The sequence below is a fragment of the Heterodontus francisci genome, chromosome 8 (genome assembly GCF_036365525.1).
Source record: "Heterodontus francisci isolate sHetFra1 chromosome 8, sHetFra1.hap1, whole genome shotgun sequence".
NCBI classification, from domain to species: domain Eukaryota; kingdom Metazoa; phylum Chordata; class Chondrichthyes; order Heterodontiformes; family Heterodontidae; genus Heterodontus; species Heterodontus francisci.
Window position 1 is genome coordinate 28,461,312 of NC_090378.1, and position 11,893 is coordinate 28,473,204.

An 11,893-nucleotide genomic window follows, 5' to 3' on the forward strand; every position below is an offset into this window, starting at 1 on the left:
TTTGTCATAGAACGAGGTGATGATACTTAGTAGCTTTGGTGGACATCCGATCTTTGCTAGTAATCTGAAGAGACCACGTCTGCTGACCAGGTCAGAGGCTTTGGTGAGATCAATGAAAGCAACATAGAGGGGCATCCGTTGTTCGTGGCACTTCACCTGCAGCTGGCAAAGGGAGAACAGCCTGTCAATGGTGGATCTCTCTGCTCGAATGCCGCACTGTGCCTCAGGGTAGACACACTCGACCAGCTTCTGGAGTCTGTTTAAAATGGCTCGAGCGAAAGCTTTCGTACTGTACTAAACAGGAAGATTCCCCAGTAGTTGTGGTCACTGCGGTCACCCTTGTTCTTATAGAGGGTGATGATATTGGCATTGCGCATGTCCTGTGGTACTGCTCCCTCATCCCAGCACAAGCAAAGCAGTTCATGGAGTACTGAGAGTATAGCAGGCTTGGCACACTTGATTATTTCAGGGGTAATGCTGTCCTTTTCAGGGGCTTTTCCGCTGGCTAGAGAATCAATGGCATTACTGAGCTCCGATTTTGTTGGCTGTTCGTCCAGCTCATCCATGACTGGCAGAGACTGGACTGCATTGAGGGCTGTATCAGTGACATCATTTTCCCTGGAGTACAGTTCTCTGTTGTGTTCCACCCATTTGCTTGCTTGGTCAGTGATCATTTCCCCTGACTTAGACTTGAGGGGGGGTGTTCTTCTTGATGTTTGGCCCAAAAGCGCGCTCAATGCAGTCATACATTCCTCTGATGTTTCCGGCATCGGAGGCCAGCTGAATACGACTGCATAGGTGTTGCCACTAGTTGTTTGCACAGCGCCTGGCTGTTCTTTATGCGGTGCTTCTGGCATGCTACCACCGTGCTAAATGGGATAGATTTCAAACAGATCTAGCAATGCAAAACTGGGCATCCGTGAGGCGCCAAGGGCCATCAGCAGCAGCAAAATTGTACTCGAGCACAATCTGTAACCTCATGGCCTGGCATATTCCCCACTCTATCCTTAACATCAAGCCAGAAGACCAACCCTGCTTCAATTAAGAGTGCAGGAGGGCATGCCAGGAGCAGCACCAGGCATACCTAAAAATGGTGTCAACCTGGTGAAGCTGCAACGCAGGGCTACTTGCGTGCCAAACTGCATAAGCAGCATGCGATAGGCAGAGCGAAGCGATCCCATAACTAACGGATCAGATCTAAGCTCTGCAGTCCTGCCGCATCCTGCTGTGAATGGTGGTGGACAATTAAGCAACTAACTGGAGGCGGTGGCTCCACAAATATCCCCATTCTCAATGAGGGGGGAGCCCAGCACATCAGTGCGAAAGATAAGGCTGAAGCATTTGCAGCAATCTTCAGCCAGAAGTGCCAAGTTGATGATCCCTCTCGGCCTCCTCCTGAAGTCCCCATCATCACAGATGCCAGACTTGACCAATTTGATTCACTCCGCGTGATACCAAGAAACAACTGAAGGCACTGGATACTGCAAAGGCTATGGGCCCTGACAATATTCTGGCAATAGTACTGAAGACATGTGCTCCAGAACTTGCCACACCCCGAGCCAAGCTGTTCCAGTACAGCTACACTACTGGCATCTACCCAGCAATGTGGAAAATTGCCCAGGTATGTCCTGTACACAAAAAGCAGGACAAGTCCAACCCAGCCAATTACCACTCATCAGTCTACTCTCAATCATCAGTAAAGTCATTCATAATGCTATCAAGCAGCACTTGCTTAGCAATAACCTGCTTAGTGACGCTCAGTTTGGGTTTCGCCAGGGCCACTCAGCTCCTGACCTCATTACAGCTTTGGTTCAAACATGGACAAAAGAGCTGAACTCGAGGTGAGGTGATGGTGACTGCCCTTGACATCAAGGCAGCATTTGACCAAGTATGGCAACAAGGAGCCCTAGCAAAACTGAAGTCAATGGGAATCAGGGAAAACACTGGTTGGAGTCAAAGGAAGATGGTTGTTGGTTAATCATCTCAGCTCCAGGACATCACTGCAGGGTAGTGTCCTAGGCCCAACCATCTTCAGCTGCTCCATCAATGACCTTCCCTCCATCGTAAGGTCAGAAGTGGGGATGTTCGCTGATTGTGCAATGTTCACCATTTGGGACTCCTCAGATACTGAAGCAGTCCGTATAGAAATGCAACAAGACCTGGACAGGCTTGGGCTCATAAGTGGCAAGTAACATTCGTGCCACACAAGTGCCAGGCAATGACAATCTCCAACAAGAGAGAATCTAACCATCTCCCCTTGACATTCAATGGCATTACCATCGCTGAATCCCGCTATCAACATCCTGGGGATTACCGTTGACCAGAAACTGAACTGGAGTAGCCATATAAATACCGTGGCTACAAGAGCAGGTCAGAGGCTAGGAATCCTGCGACACGTAACTCCCCTCCTGACTCCCCAAAGCCTGTCCACCATCTACAAGGCACAAGTCAGGAGTGTGATGGAATACTCTCCACTCGCCTGGATGGGTGCAGTTCCAACAACAATCAAGAAGCTCGACACCATCCAGGACAAAGCAGCCCACTTGATTGGCACCACATTCACAAACATTCACTCCCTCCACCACCGACGCACAGTGGCAGCAATGTGTACCATCTACAAGATGCACTGCAGCAACGCACCAAGGCTCCTTCGACAGCACCTTCCAAACCCACGACCTCTACCAACTAGAAGGGCAAGGGCAGCAAATACATAGGGACACCACCACCTGCAAGTTCCTCTCCAAGTCACACACCATCCTGACTTGGCACTATATCGCCGTTCCTTCACTGTCGCTGGGTCAAAATCCTGGAACTCCCTTCCTAACAGCACTGTGGGTATACCTACCTCTCATGGACTGCAGCGGTTGAAAGCAGCAGCTCACCACCACCTTCACGAAGGCAATTAGGGATGGGTAATAAATTCTGGCCTAGCCGGTTACGCCCACACCCCATGAATGAATAGAAAAAAAACTTTGCTCTTTTGGTTTTAATATCATCTGAACCCTAAAGTTAGATTGTGGACTTGTAACTGCAGTCATAATTGGCTCTGTGCACTTAAGTAATTCTGCAGGTACTTTTTTAAGCAAAGCAAATGATGCATCAATGTAATCGCAATTTTTAAATATAAAATCTAAGGCATAATGGTGCTTGCAAATGTAAGTCTTGGTGAAGGGAAGGAAAGGCGTGCATTTAGTTGAATCGATATACAGCAAACTTGAATGTGCCTCCCTAACACCCATTCAGGATCTGTTTTTCAGTTAATTGTAGAGGATGTCCTCTTCACTGAGCATGCAGGTAATTATAGGAGGGCAGTTCTTCTGTCTTCCTGTGTTTCTTTCTCCAGTGGTAACTGTTGGGATCAATTGATAACTCATTAGGGAATGACTCAAAATCTTAATTGGTATTGAATTAAAAATGCTGATTCCTGGGAACAGGAATTAACGCTATTTCTTTTGTGAGCCACTGTGCTGCAAAGTAAGCTATCTGGCTATATATTATAAAGTGCCAAGTTTTGATTCTTCATATGCTTCATATTACATGTGTGGGTGATTTCTACAAAGCTGTCGTCATTCATTGCTAGTCATTAAATTGTGTGCAAGCAGCACAAGATTTAAGATCCCAAGTTTTCTGTAAATTTCCCCACTGGATCTTGTGGCTGGCTTACTGCTTCCTCATTGGCAGTGCTGTAGCCTGTTTGAAACAGGTGTTGTTGCTTACGGATGACCTGGCCTGTAGAAGTAAGCTTTTCTTAAACCTATCTCCCTTATAAAAAATTTTTTGGCTAATAGTTTTATTTGGTACATTGCTTTATACATTTATTTCTCCATTAAGTAACAATACCTAGAGTTACACCATGGAAGCAGGTCATTTAGCCTAACCAGTCTGTGTTCATTTTAGTGTTTCTACCTGAATCCCATATCCCTTTATTGAATTGCACATTGCTGCTTAGGTATGACTTTTTTTTTTACAATACAAGAGTGTTAATTTTGAAATCCATTTCATGCAACCATCTTGCTTCGGTTGCTATTTTGCTTGCAGTGGCAAAAGTGAACAAGGTGGGGGTTTCATTGGTACTAGATTTAGAGGAGAAACAGCAATTCTTGAGAGGGACAAGAATGGCCATTGTGACTACATCATGTACTCAGTCATCCTATCCCAGGATTTACATTTACGAACCCAGGTGGTCCTTCCTGGGCATGTACAAAAACAACCCTGTCTTCCAATATGAAATATACACTGTATTTTGCTGATAGTTAATGCTCATATAATGAATGGCTGAATTTGATTTCCATGTGTAAAGGAACTTCTTTTATATAAAAAAAAATTGTTCATTGGATGTGGGCGTTGTTGACCAGGTCTGCATTTATTGCCCATCCCTAATTGCCCCCAAGAAGGTGGTGGTGAGCTGCCTTCTTAAATTGCAGCAGTTCATTTGGTGTAAGTATACCAACAGTGCTGTTAGGTCAGGAGTTCCAAGATTTTGACCCAGCGATGGTAGGTTTGGTTTCCAATTCAGGATGGTGTGTATCTTGAAGGGGAGTTTGCAGTTGCTGCTGTTCCAATGCTGGTTCTTGGCGGTAGAGGTCGCGAGTTTGGAAGGTGCTGTTGAAGGAAGCTTGGCAAGTTGCTGCATTGCATCTTGTGGATAGTGCAGTGTGCACTGGTGGTGGTGGATGGAGTGCCTATCAAATGGGCTACTTTTGTCTTGAATGGTGTTGAGCTTCTTTAGCATTTGAAGCTGCACTCATCCAGGCAAGTGGAGAGTATTCCATCATGCTATAGACTTGCACCTTGTAGAATGTTGGCAGGCTTGGGGTGTTAGGAGGGAAGTTACTCGCTGCAAAATTCCCAGCCTCTGACCTACTCTTGCAGTCACAGGATTTATGTGGCTGGTCCAGTTAAGTTCCTGATTAATGGTGACTCCCAAGATGTAATGGTATATTCAGTGATAATGCCATTGAATGTCATGGTGGTTAGATCTCTCATGTTGAGATGATCATTGCCTGGCAGTTTGTGGCATGAATGTTACTTTCAGTATACTCCACATACCAAATGGCAATATATGCAGTGCAAAAATCGAGATCTGCTAGTTCATTGAAAAATGTGTTATTTTGTTGAGTGCTGTTTAATACTTTCTACTGTGGGCTGAAGGTTTGCTGGTCCAGTACTTTGACAAAAAAAATCAAAAAGCTAGATGTTCTGTTGTAGCCTTTGGCAGTGGCATTTTTCATAAGTGATACTTGTGAAGATTTTTCAGACAAAAAAAACACAAGATGACTGCAAAGACTTTGTATCTTAATTCACCTCTAAGTGGCTGACACTGATCGGCTTGATAGGCTGATGAGAGTGCTAAGGTCCCTCTTTACAAGGAAACAAGACTGATGAGTGTCGGAATTAGTTTAATACCTTGCCCTTGTTTATCTCCTGGCAATGATGGAAGGGAAATAATACATTATGAATTGACGGAGAGCTTCATAGTGAGAAAAACTGATATTGGTGGAGTGGTCTGCACCAGCAGTCCTGAGAGAATATTTAAATATTTGCTGGGAGTGTGAAAATATTAAATTGATCAGTTAGTATAGCAATAGTCTTGTACATCTTGGATGAATTAAAGGCACTTAATTCACTTTGTGTTTGTTGCAACAGTGGATAAACACTGTTCCCCTTTATGAAATTTAAATACATCAAAATATTCTTTCAAACCGCAAGCTAATTTTACCAGAATATGTGTGGCGAGATTACAGTTGCTGACTTTTCAGAATATGCACCTTTAAAATAAGGTGCTAATTGTACAGCATTTGCTGAGTATCATTCCTGGGACATATACCTACCCTCTCTAGTCTTGTATATAGAATATTTACAGATAAAATAAATTAAGTTGAAATTGCTCCTCAATTTTTATTTATTTTCCTCAATAATTGTCAGTCTTAAGTAGACTTTAATGTGGGTGTGTATTTATTTTCAAATTGGATTGCCTTGCTAAAACTCACTCTGTAGTCTTGGTTAATAATATCACCTCAGTTGCCTGGTAGCAGATCTCCTTTTTATGCATGCGTGAAGTGGTAGGCAGGATTAATCCTGCTCTACAGAAGTTCAAGCACCGATGAACTCGAGTACATTAAAAGCTGCAGATTGGACTGAGTCACCATTCTGACTAGAAGACAGTAAAAGCAATGGGGATATAAATGAGTAAATGTACCAATGAAAGGACATGAACGGCAATAGTACTATTATAATTCTTTAAGTGTGGTATAAAGTAACAGCTCACACACATAGGATCACAATTTCAGTTGTTCTACAATTAATGGTATAGGGCTGGTCTCCTGCTTTGTTCAAGCTATTCAGTTATTTTCCCATTGTTTTGAACGTTCTTGTTTCTAGCTTTAGTAGTGCATTGTTCTTTGCTTCAAGGTTACAGAATAAGGCTTGAATTTGCACTATTACGTTGGATTGTTCTGAAATGATGTTTAGATGCAGTGCAGAGCTGGGTGAGTAGTTCTATTCCCTCCCCCCATTATGACTCCGAGGCAAGTGCTACCACTGTGCCATGGCTGACACTTGGCAATATCAATATCTGTTGCAATTTTAATTTGTAACTAGAATGTTTGGTGTGCTATAGTGTAAGCATGTATATGAAATTGTGAAAGAGCTGTGAAGTTAGCCTGAGTTCATTGCATGCAGCCAGTTGAGATGTAGCAGATTGAGAGGAAATGTGTGTTGTGCACACTTTGCCCATCTTTGTTTAGGAAATGTTGGGTAGCCTTACCTTAGCAGATTTTCTCAGGCTGGCAAACTTTTTTTCCTCATCCACTGCCAGGTCCTTCAGATTAACCCTTTCCACCACAACCTCTCAAAAAAAAACTTCATTGCCTTCGTGTGGGACAAGCGCTCTGTCCTATCAAGTGGGGCATCCCTCTTGTCCAATTCCTGAAACAGCAGTTCTATAGCTGTGATGATGAAGTTGAAAGTTCATGGCTGCTCCTGTTCTGTTATTACGACATCAACAATTAGCATGTTCCGCTTTAATATTTCATGTTCACAAAAACACCTTGCCTTTAATTTGCTGTTAGTCTGAAGAGTTACAGGTGCACCCCCACCCCCTCAATCCCCATCCTTCCCTCCACTGCTGTGGGCTGAATGCTTAATTAGGACAGACTCCAAAAGATCTGGAGGAATCAGCTGTGCTCAGTACATTCAATGTGGCTGTGCAGCATTCCATTTTTTTTTTCAAACAAGCCAACATTGGAAATCTTATAGCAATTATTGCAGTGATCAAATGTGTGAACAAATATTAAGCAAACGTCAGTTAGCTGCAGGCCACTGATTTTTAAATGTATTCAGTTGCCCTCTAGAAGATATGTCATGAAAAATATGCAGTAAAATAAGATTTAGAAATTAGAACGAGCAAGTTTCTTGTGATAGACGTGACTGTGGTTAAGCTATGATATTTTGATGACAGTAACTTTGTTTGGAATTCAAGATACCATCAAACTAAGATGATCTGACATTTATATTTCCAAAGAACATGCACCCTACTCTTGCTGATAAATACATAAAGAGCAATATGCTGATTTTAAATTTATGTACAAAGTGTGATGGAAAATAGTTTTCAGAGTAGTTTGAAATGCCACTGTTTTGAGATTTTAATTGTCACATTATTAGAGAAATCTTTTGGCTAAATTGTCCAGATCGTTAAAGTAGTTTTAATGACTAATAAGTCAATTGTTTGAAGTTTGATTGGGAATAGGGAAATTCTTCTTGCATTCAACTTTTATTTACAAGTGAATTTTCTGTGTCACTAAATAGTTTAAACCTGTGAGTATAAAAGTCCTGAAACAGATAGGGAAATTTACTGAACATATCATAAGTGTTCTGGAGGAGGAACTAAGTTCATAGTAAAGAGGATCTTGGTTTACTTCAATGTGCGTTATTTGCTGTGGTTCTTCATCTTAAACTGCTGTATAAACCATGCGATACCAACTTGCATTTATGTAGTTCCTTTAACATAAAAACGTCTCCCAAAGCACTTTAGCAGAATGCAAAAGATATGGTGGCTGAGCCAGGAAGTGTGATCGTGAAGGGTGGCCAAATGGTTGGCTGAAGTGGGGTTAAAAGGTTAAAGGTGGAGAGAAGGGAAGAGAAGTTTAGGAAGAGTTCAAGTGGATGTGGCATAGTGCCACCACTAGTGGAAGAGTGAAATTATAGCACTACCACTTTACAGTGGCAGTTTCTATCCTTACATAGAATTTTACAGCACAGAAACAGGCCATTTGGCCCAGCAGGTCTATGCTGGTGTTTATGCTGTGCATGCGCTCTTTTCTCCCCCCCCCCCCCACACACACCTTACTTCACACCCTGTCAACATATCCTCCTTCTCCCTCAACCTTATGTAGCTTCCCATTAAATGCATCTATATATGTGGACCTAGGAATGTATAATTAAATTTAGAAATAAAGGCAGAATGTATGATTTGAAAATGGAACTGAACTATGTCTATATGTCCCATCCTCATGTCCTGCTTGACTTGAGGGCTACAGTTTATTTTGACTTCTCCTGTGAAATCAACTGGTATATGGGCATATAACAATGGTTTAGCATAATAGCATTTTCCTATGTTGAATGCTTTTGTTCTACAGTATAATTCTGGTGGCTGATTATTCGCGTAATATTCTGCTGGTCAGTCAGCATCTGTGGAGAGAATGGGGTCAGTTCATGTTTCAGGTGCAGTCCCTTAGCCAGTTATGACAAAGGGATTACACTTGAAATATTATCTCATCTGATCTCTCCACAGTTCCTAATGAACCTGTTTGCAGCATTTGCTGTTTTTGTTTTGGGTTTCTGGCCTCAAAATATATATATATTGTTTATGGAGCTATAATTTTAAAAAATGTTTTTGTGTTTTAGTGTCTAGCTACATGGGAGTCTTTCCTGGCTTCTCAACAGACTGAGATCAAAACAGACAAGAATGGTAAAGAAAGCGCATAGAAACAAATCCTGAATTTAGCTGAGCTGCTCCATACAAGTATTACTTGTCTCTGACTATAATGTGTATATGTGTACTTAAGGAAAATTACTGGATCTGTTTAATGTTTTTTAACCTTTTGATGGAACAACCTTATTTACCCTAATTATTTTGATGTCTTAACATTCTACAATCCAAAGAATAAGCATATCAATGAAATTATCCAGTTTAAACCTCAGGTCATTCTCGTTGATGCCTTTGCAAAAATCAACTATCAATGCAAATTGTTTCTGAAACGATCATTTACCACAAAATAGAAGGATGTTTTCTTAAATGAATTTAACTGCCTTAAATACATCGCGTCTTAATAGAATTACAGTCATACTAAACAGATCTTTAAAAATTATTCTTTTTCTCTCCCATCTTTTCCCTAGTTGAGGAATTCTGTTGGAAGTTTTGGGTGCCAACAGTGTGCTGTCACGTCAGTGCAGTAACATGCCAATAAATTGTGCCACGGGACTGGACAATTTTTTCTTGCTTTGAGGTTTATTCTTTATTACTTGGATTTATTGGTCTTAATTTTCACAACTTTTTTTGAAATGGAAATTTATTTGGGGTGAAATTAGGCTGCGGCAGTAGTGCAAAACAGGCATTAAATATTTGACAGCACGCTGGAAAGTCTTGAACTCGGGAGCATATTCTCAGGATAAGGGGTCAATCATTTATGACTGAGATAAGGAATTTCTTCACTCAGAGGATGAATGTGGATCTTTGGAATTTTCTATCCCAGATGACTGTGGATGCTTAGTCAATGTGTATATTCAAGGCTGAGCTAGATCTTAGGACTCTAAGGGGATCAGGCAAGAACATGGTGCAGTTGAGGTTGAAGATCAGCCATGATCTTATTAAATGGCAGAGCAGGCTCGAGGGGCAATACACCTCCCATTGCTTATGTTCCTATGAGTGTTTTGCACCTGCCCAGTTTATTTTCCATTGACTTCACTTCCATTTGTGCTAATGCCAAAGACCAATTCCACCCCTAGTTTCTTTTAATGTGCCAGTATACTCAACTGGTTAATTAGTAATGCAGCTCATTGTCTTGCATCTAAAACTACAGCCCAATTAGTGTAATCTATCAAATATATAATTTTTTGAACTGTTGGTTTCTTTTATGCAAATATTTTTAGAAACTAAAAACCTGGGATTCTTAAAGGAAACTGTGTTGTATATTATCCCTATTATTTTTACTCTTTCCCTTGACAGCTTGTGCTTTTTTGAAGGTAATAACTTGCATTATTTGGGGATAAGCCATTGACGAAAGAAACATGGTACTAGCTTTTAAAGAATATTGCAATGTAGTGCATCATGGAAATTTGGACTTATTGTGCATCCACATACAGCATTTCTTTGACCAAGCTCTATGTGTGAAACATTTTGGTCTGTAATTTCTGAGTATTTTGGAATATAGTGGGCTAGAACAAAATGTACTAAACTGACATACTGGACCAAATAAGCACCAAAAATTCACTGCCCTTTTGAATTGCAGAGAATGGTTTCATATTTTTTATTGCTGACTGCTGAAAATAAACCATTTTTTAAAAAAGTTTTCAAATCATTTTTGAACAAAATAATTTTGTTCTCAAATTTGTGTTTTTTTTAAAGGCTTGCTAAAATTAAGTAAATGGACTTTTCAAAAATATTAAGTCTAAACTAACCATGTCTGATTTGATATTTTGTTGGGTGACCAGTAAATGCAACTTCTTTATTAAAATAGAATTGTGAAATTGGTAGTATATGTAATTTATAAACTTGTTTTCTTCCAAGTAAAAATAGATATGCAAATACTAGGTTTGGGTTAAAACACTCTCCTGATTAGTAATATGCATGACTCAATTTGAATGTACTTTAATGATTTACCTTAATGTACAATATTGAATTCTGTTAAATGCATATTTGAGGAATCTAGACATTGAGTGAGAATGTGGTTTATGATGTGGAGAAATAGTAAATGCAAATAAAGGTCTACAACAACCAAGCCAGCTTGCCGTGACTCTTAATTATTTTCCTATGATAAATCATAGAATCTTGCATCACAGAAGGAGGCCATTTAGCCCATTGTGCTTATACTGGCTCTTTGAAAGGGGTTTCCAATTAGTCTCACTCCCCTGCTCTTTCACCATAGTCTTGTAAAAATTGTAGTTGATGTAAATCTTTAAATTTCAGATGTATTATAATCCATGTGCCATAGGAACAATAAATCATATGTCAAGGAGAAAGGGAGCCCCATTAAAAGACTGTTGAATTGGATCATATCTAATCTTTACTAGGTTTTACAATCATCATTACTAAGATGGCATGTCTTTTGAATTTTTTTTTCCTGTTGCACCTGGAATTCTTCTTTGATTAGATTAGATTAGATTAGAGATACAGCACTGAAACAGGCCCTTCGGCCCACCGAGTCTGTGCCGACCATCAACCACCCATTTATACTAATCCTACACTAATCCCATATTCCTACCACATCCCCACCTGTCCCTATATTTCCCTACCACCTACCTATACTAGTGACAATTTATAGTGGCCAATTTACCTATCAACCTGCAAGTCTTTTTGGCTTGTGGGAGGAAACCGGAGCACCCGGAGAAAACCCACGCAGACACAGGGAGAACTTGCAAACTCCACACAGGCAGTGCCCAGAATCGAACCCGGGTCCCTGGAGCTGTGAGGCTGCAGTGCTAACCACTGCGCCACTGTGCCGCCTCCTTATCTCGAGAGACAATGGATACGCGCCTGGAGGTGGTCAGTGGTTTGTGAAGCAGCGCCTGGAGTGGCTATAAAGGCCAATTCTGGAGTGACAGGCTCTTCCACAGGTGCTGCAGAGAAATTTGTTTGTTGGGGCTGTTGCACAGTTGGCTCTCCCCTTGTGCCTCT

At 41.0% G+C, this 11,893-nt stretch overlaps 1 protein-coding gene across 2 annotated transcripts in view; it reads left to right on the top strand.

The window, feature by feature from the left end:
• The window catches only part of snx7 (sorting nexin 7), a 99,062-nt gene extending 88,065 nt beyond the window's left edge, over positions 1 to 10,997 (top strand). For both annotated transcript variants that reach the window (XM_068036865.1, XM_068036864.1), the window contains exon 10: positions 8,905 to 10,997. In XM_068036865.1, the coding sequence (XP_067892966.1) occupies positions 8,905 to 8,985 (81 nt within the window). In that variant the 3' untranslated portion in view covers positions 8,986 to 10,997. The remainder of the gene's footprint in view (positions 1 to 8,904) is intronic.
• Positions 10,998 to 11,893: the final 896 nt, after the last annotated feature.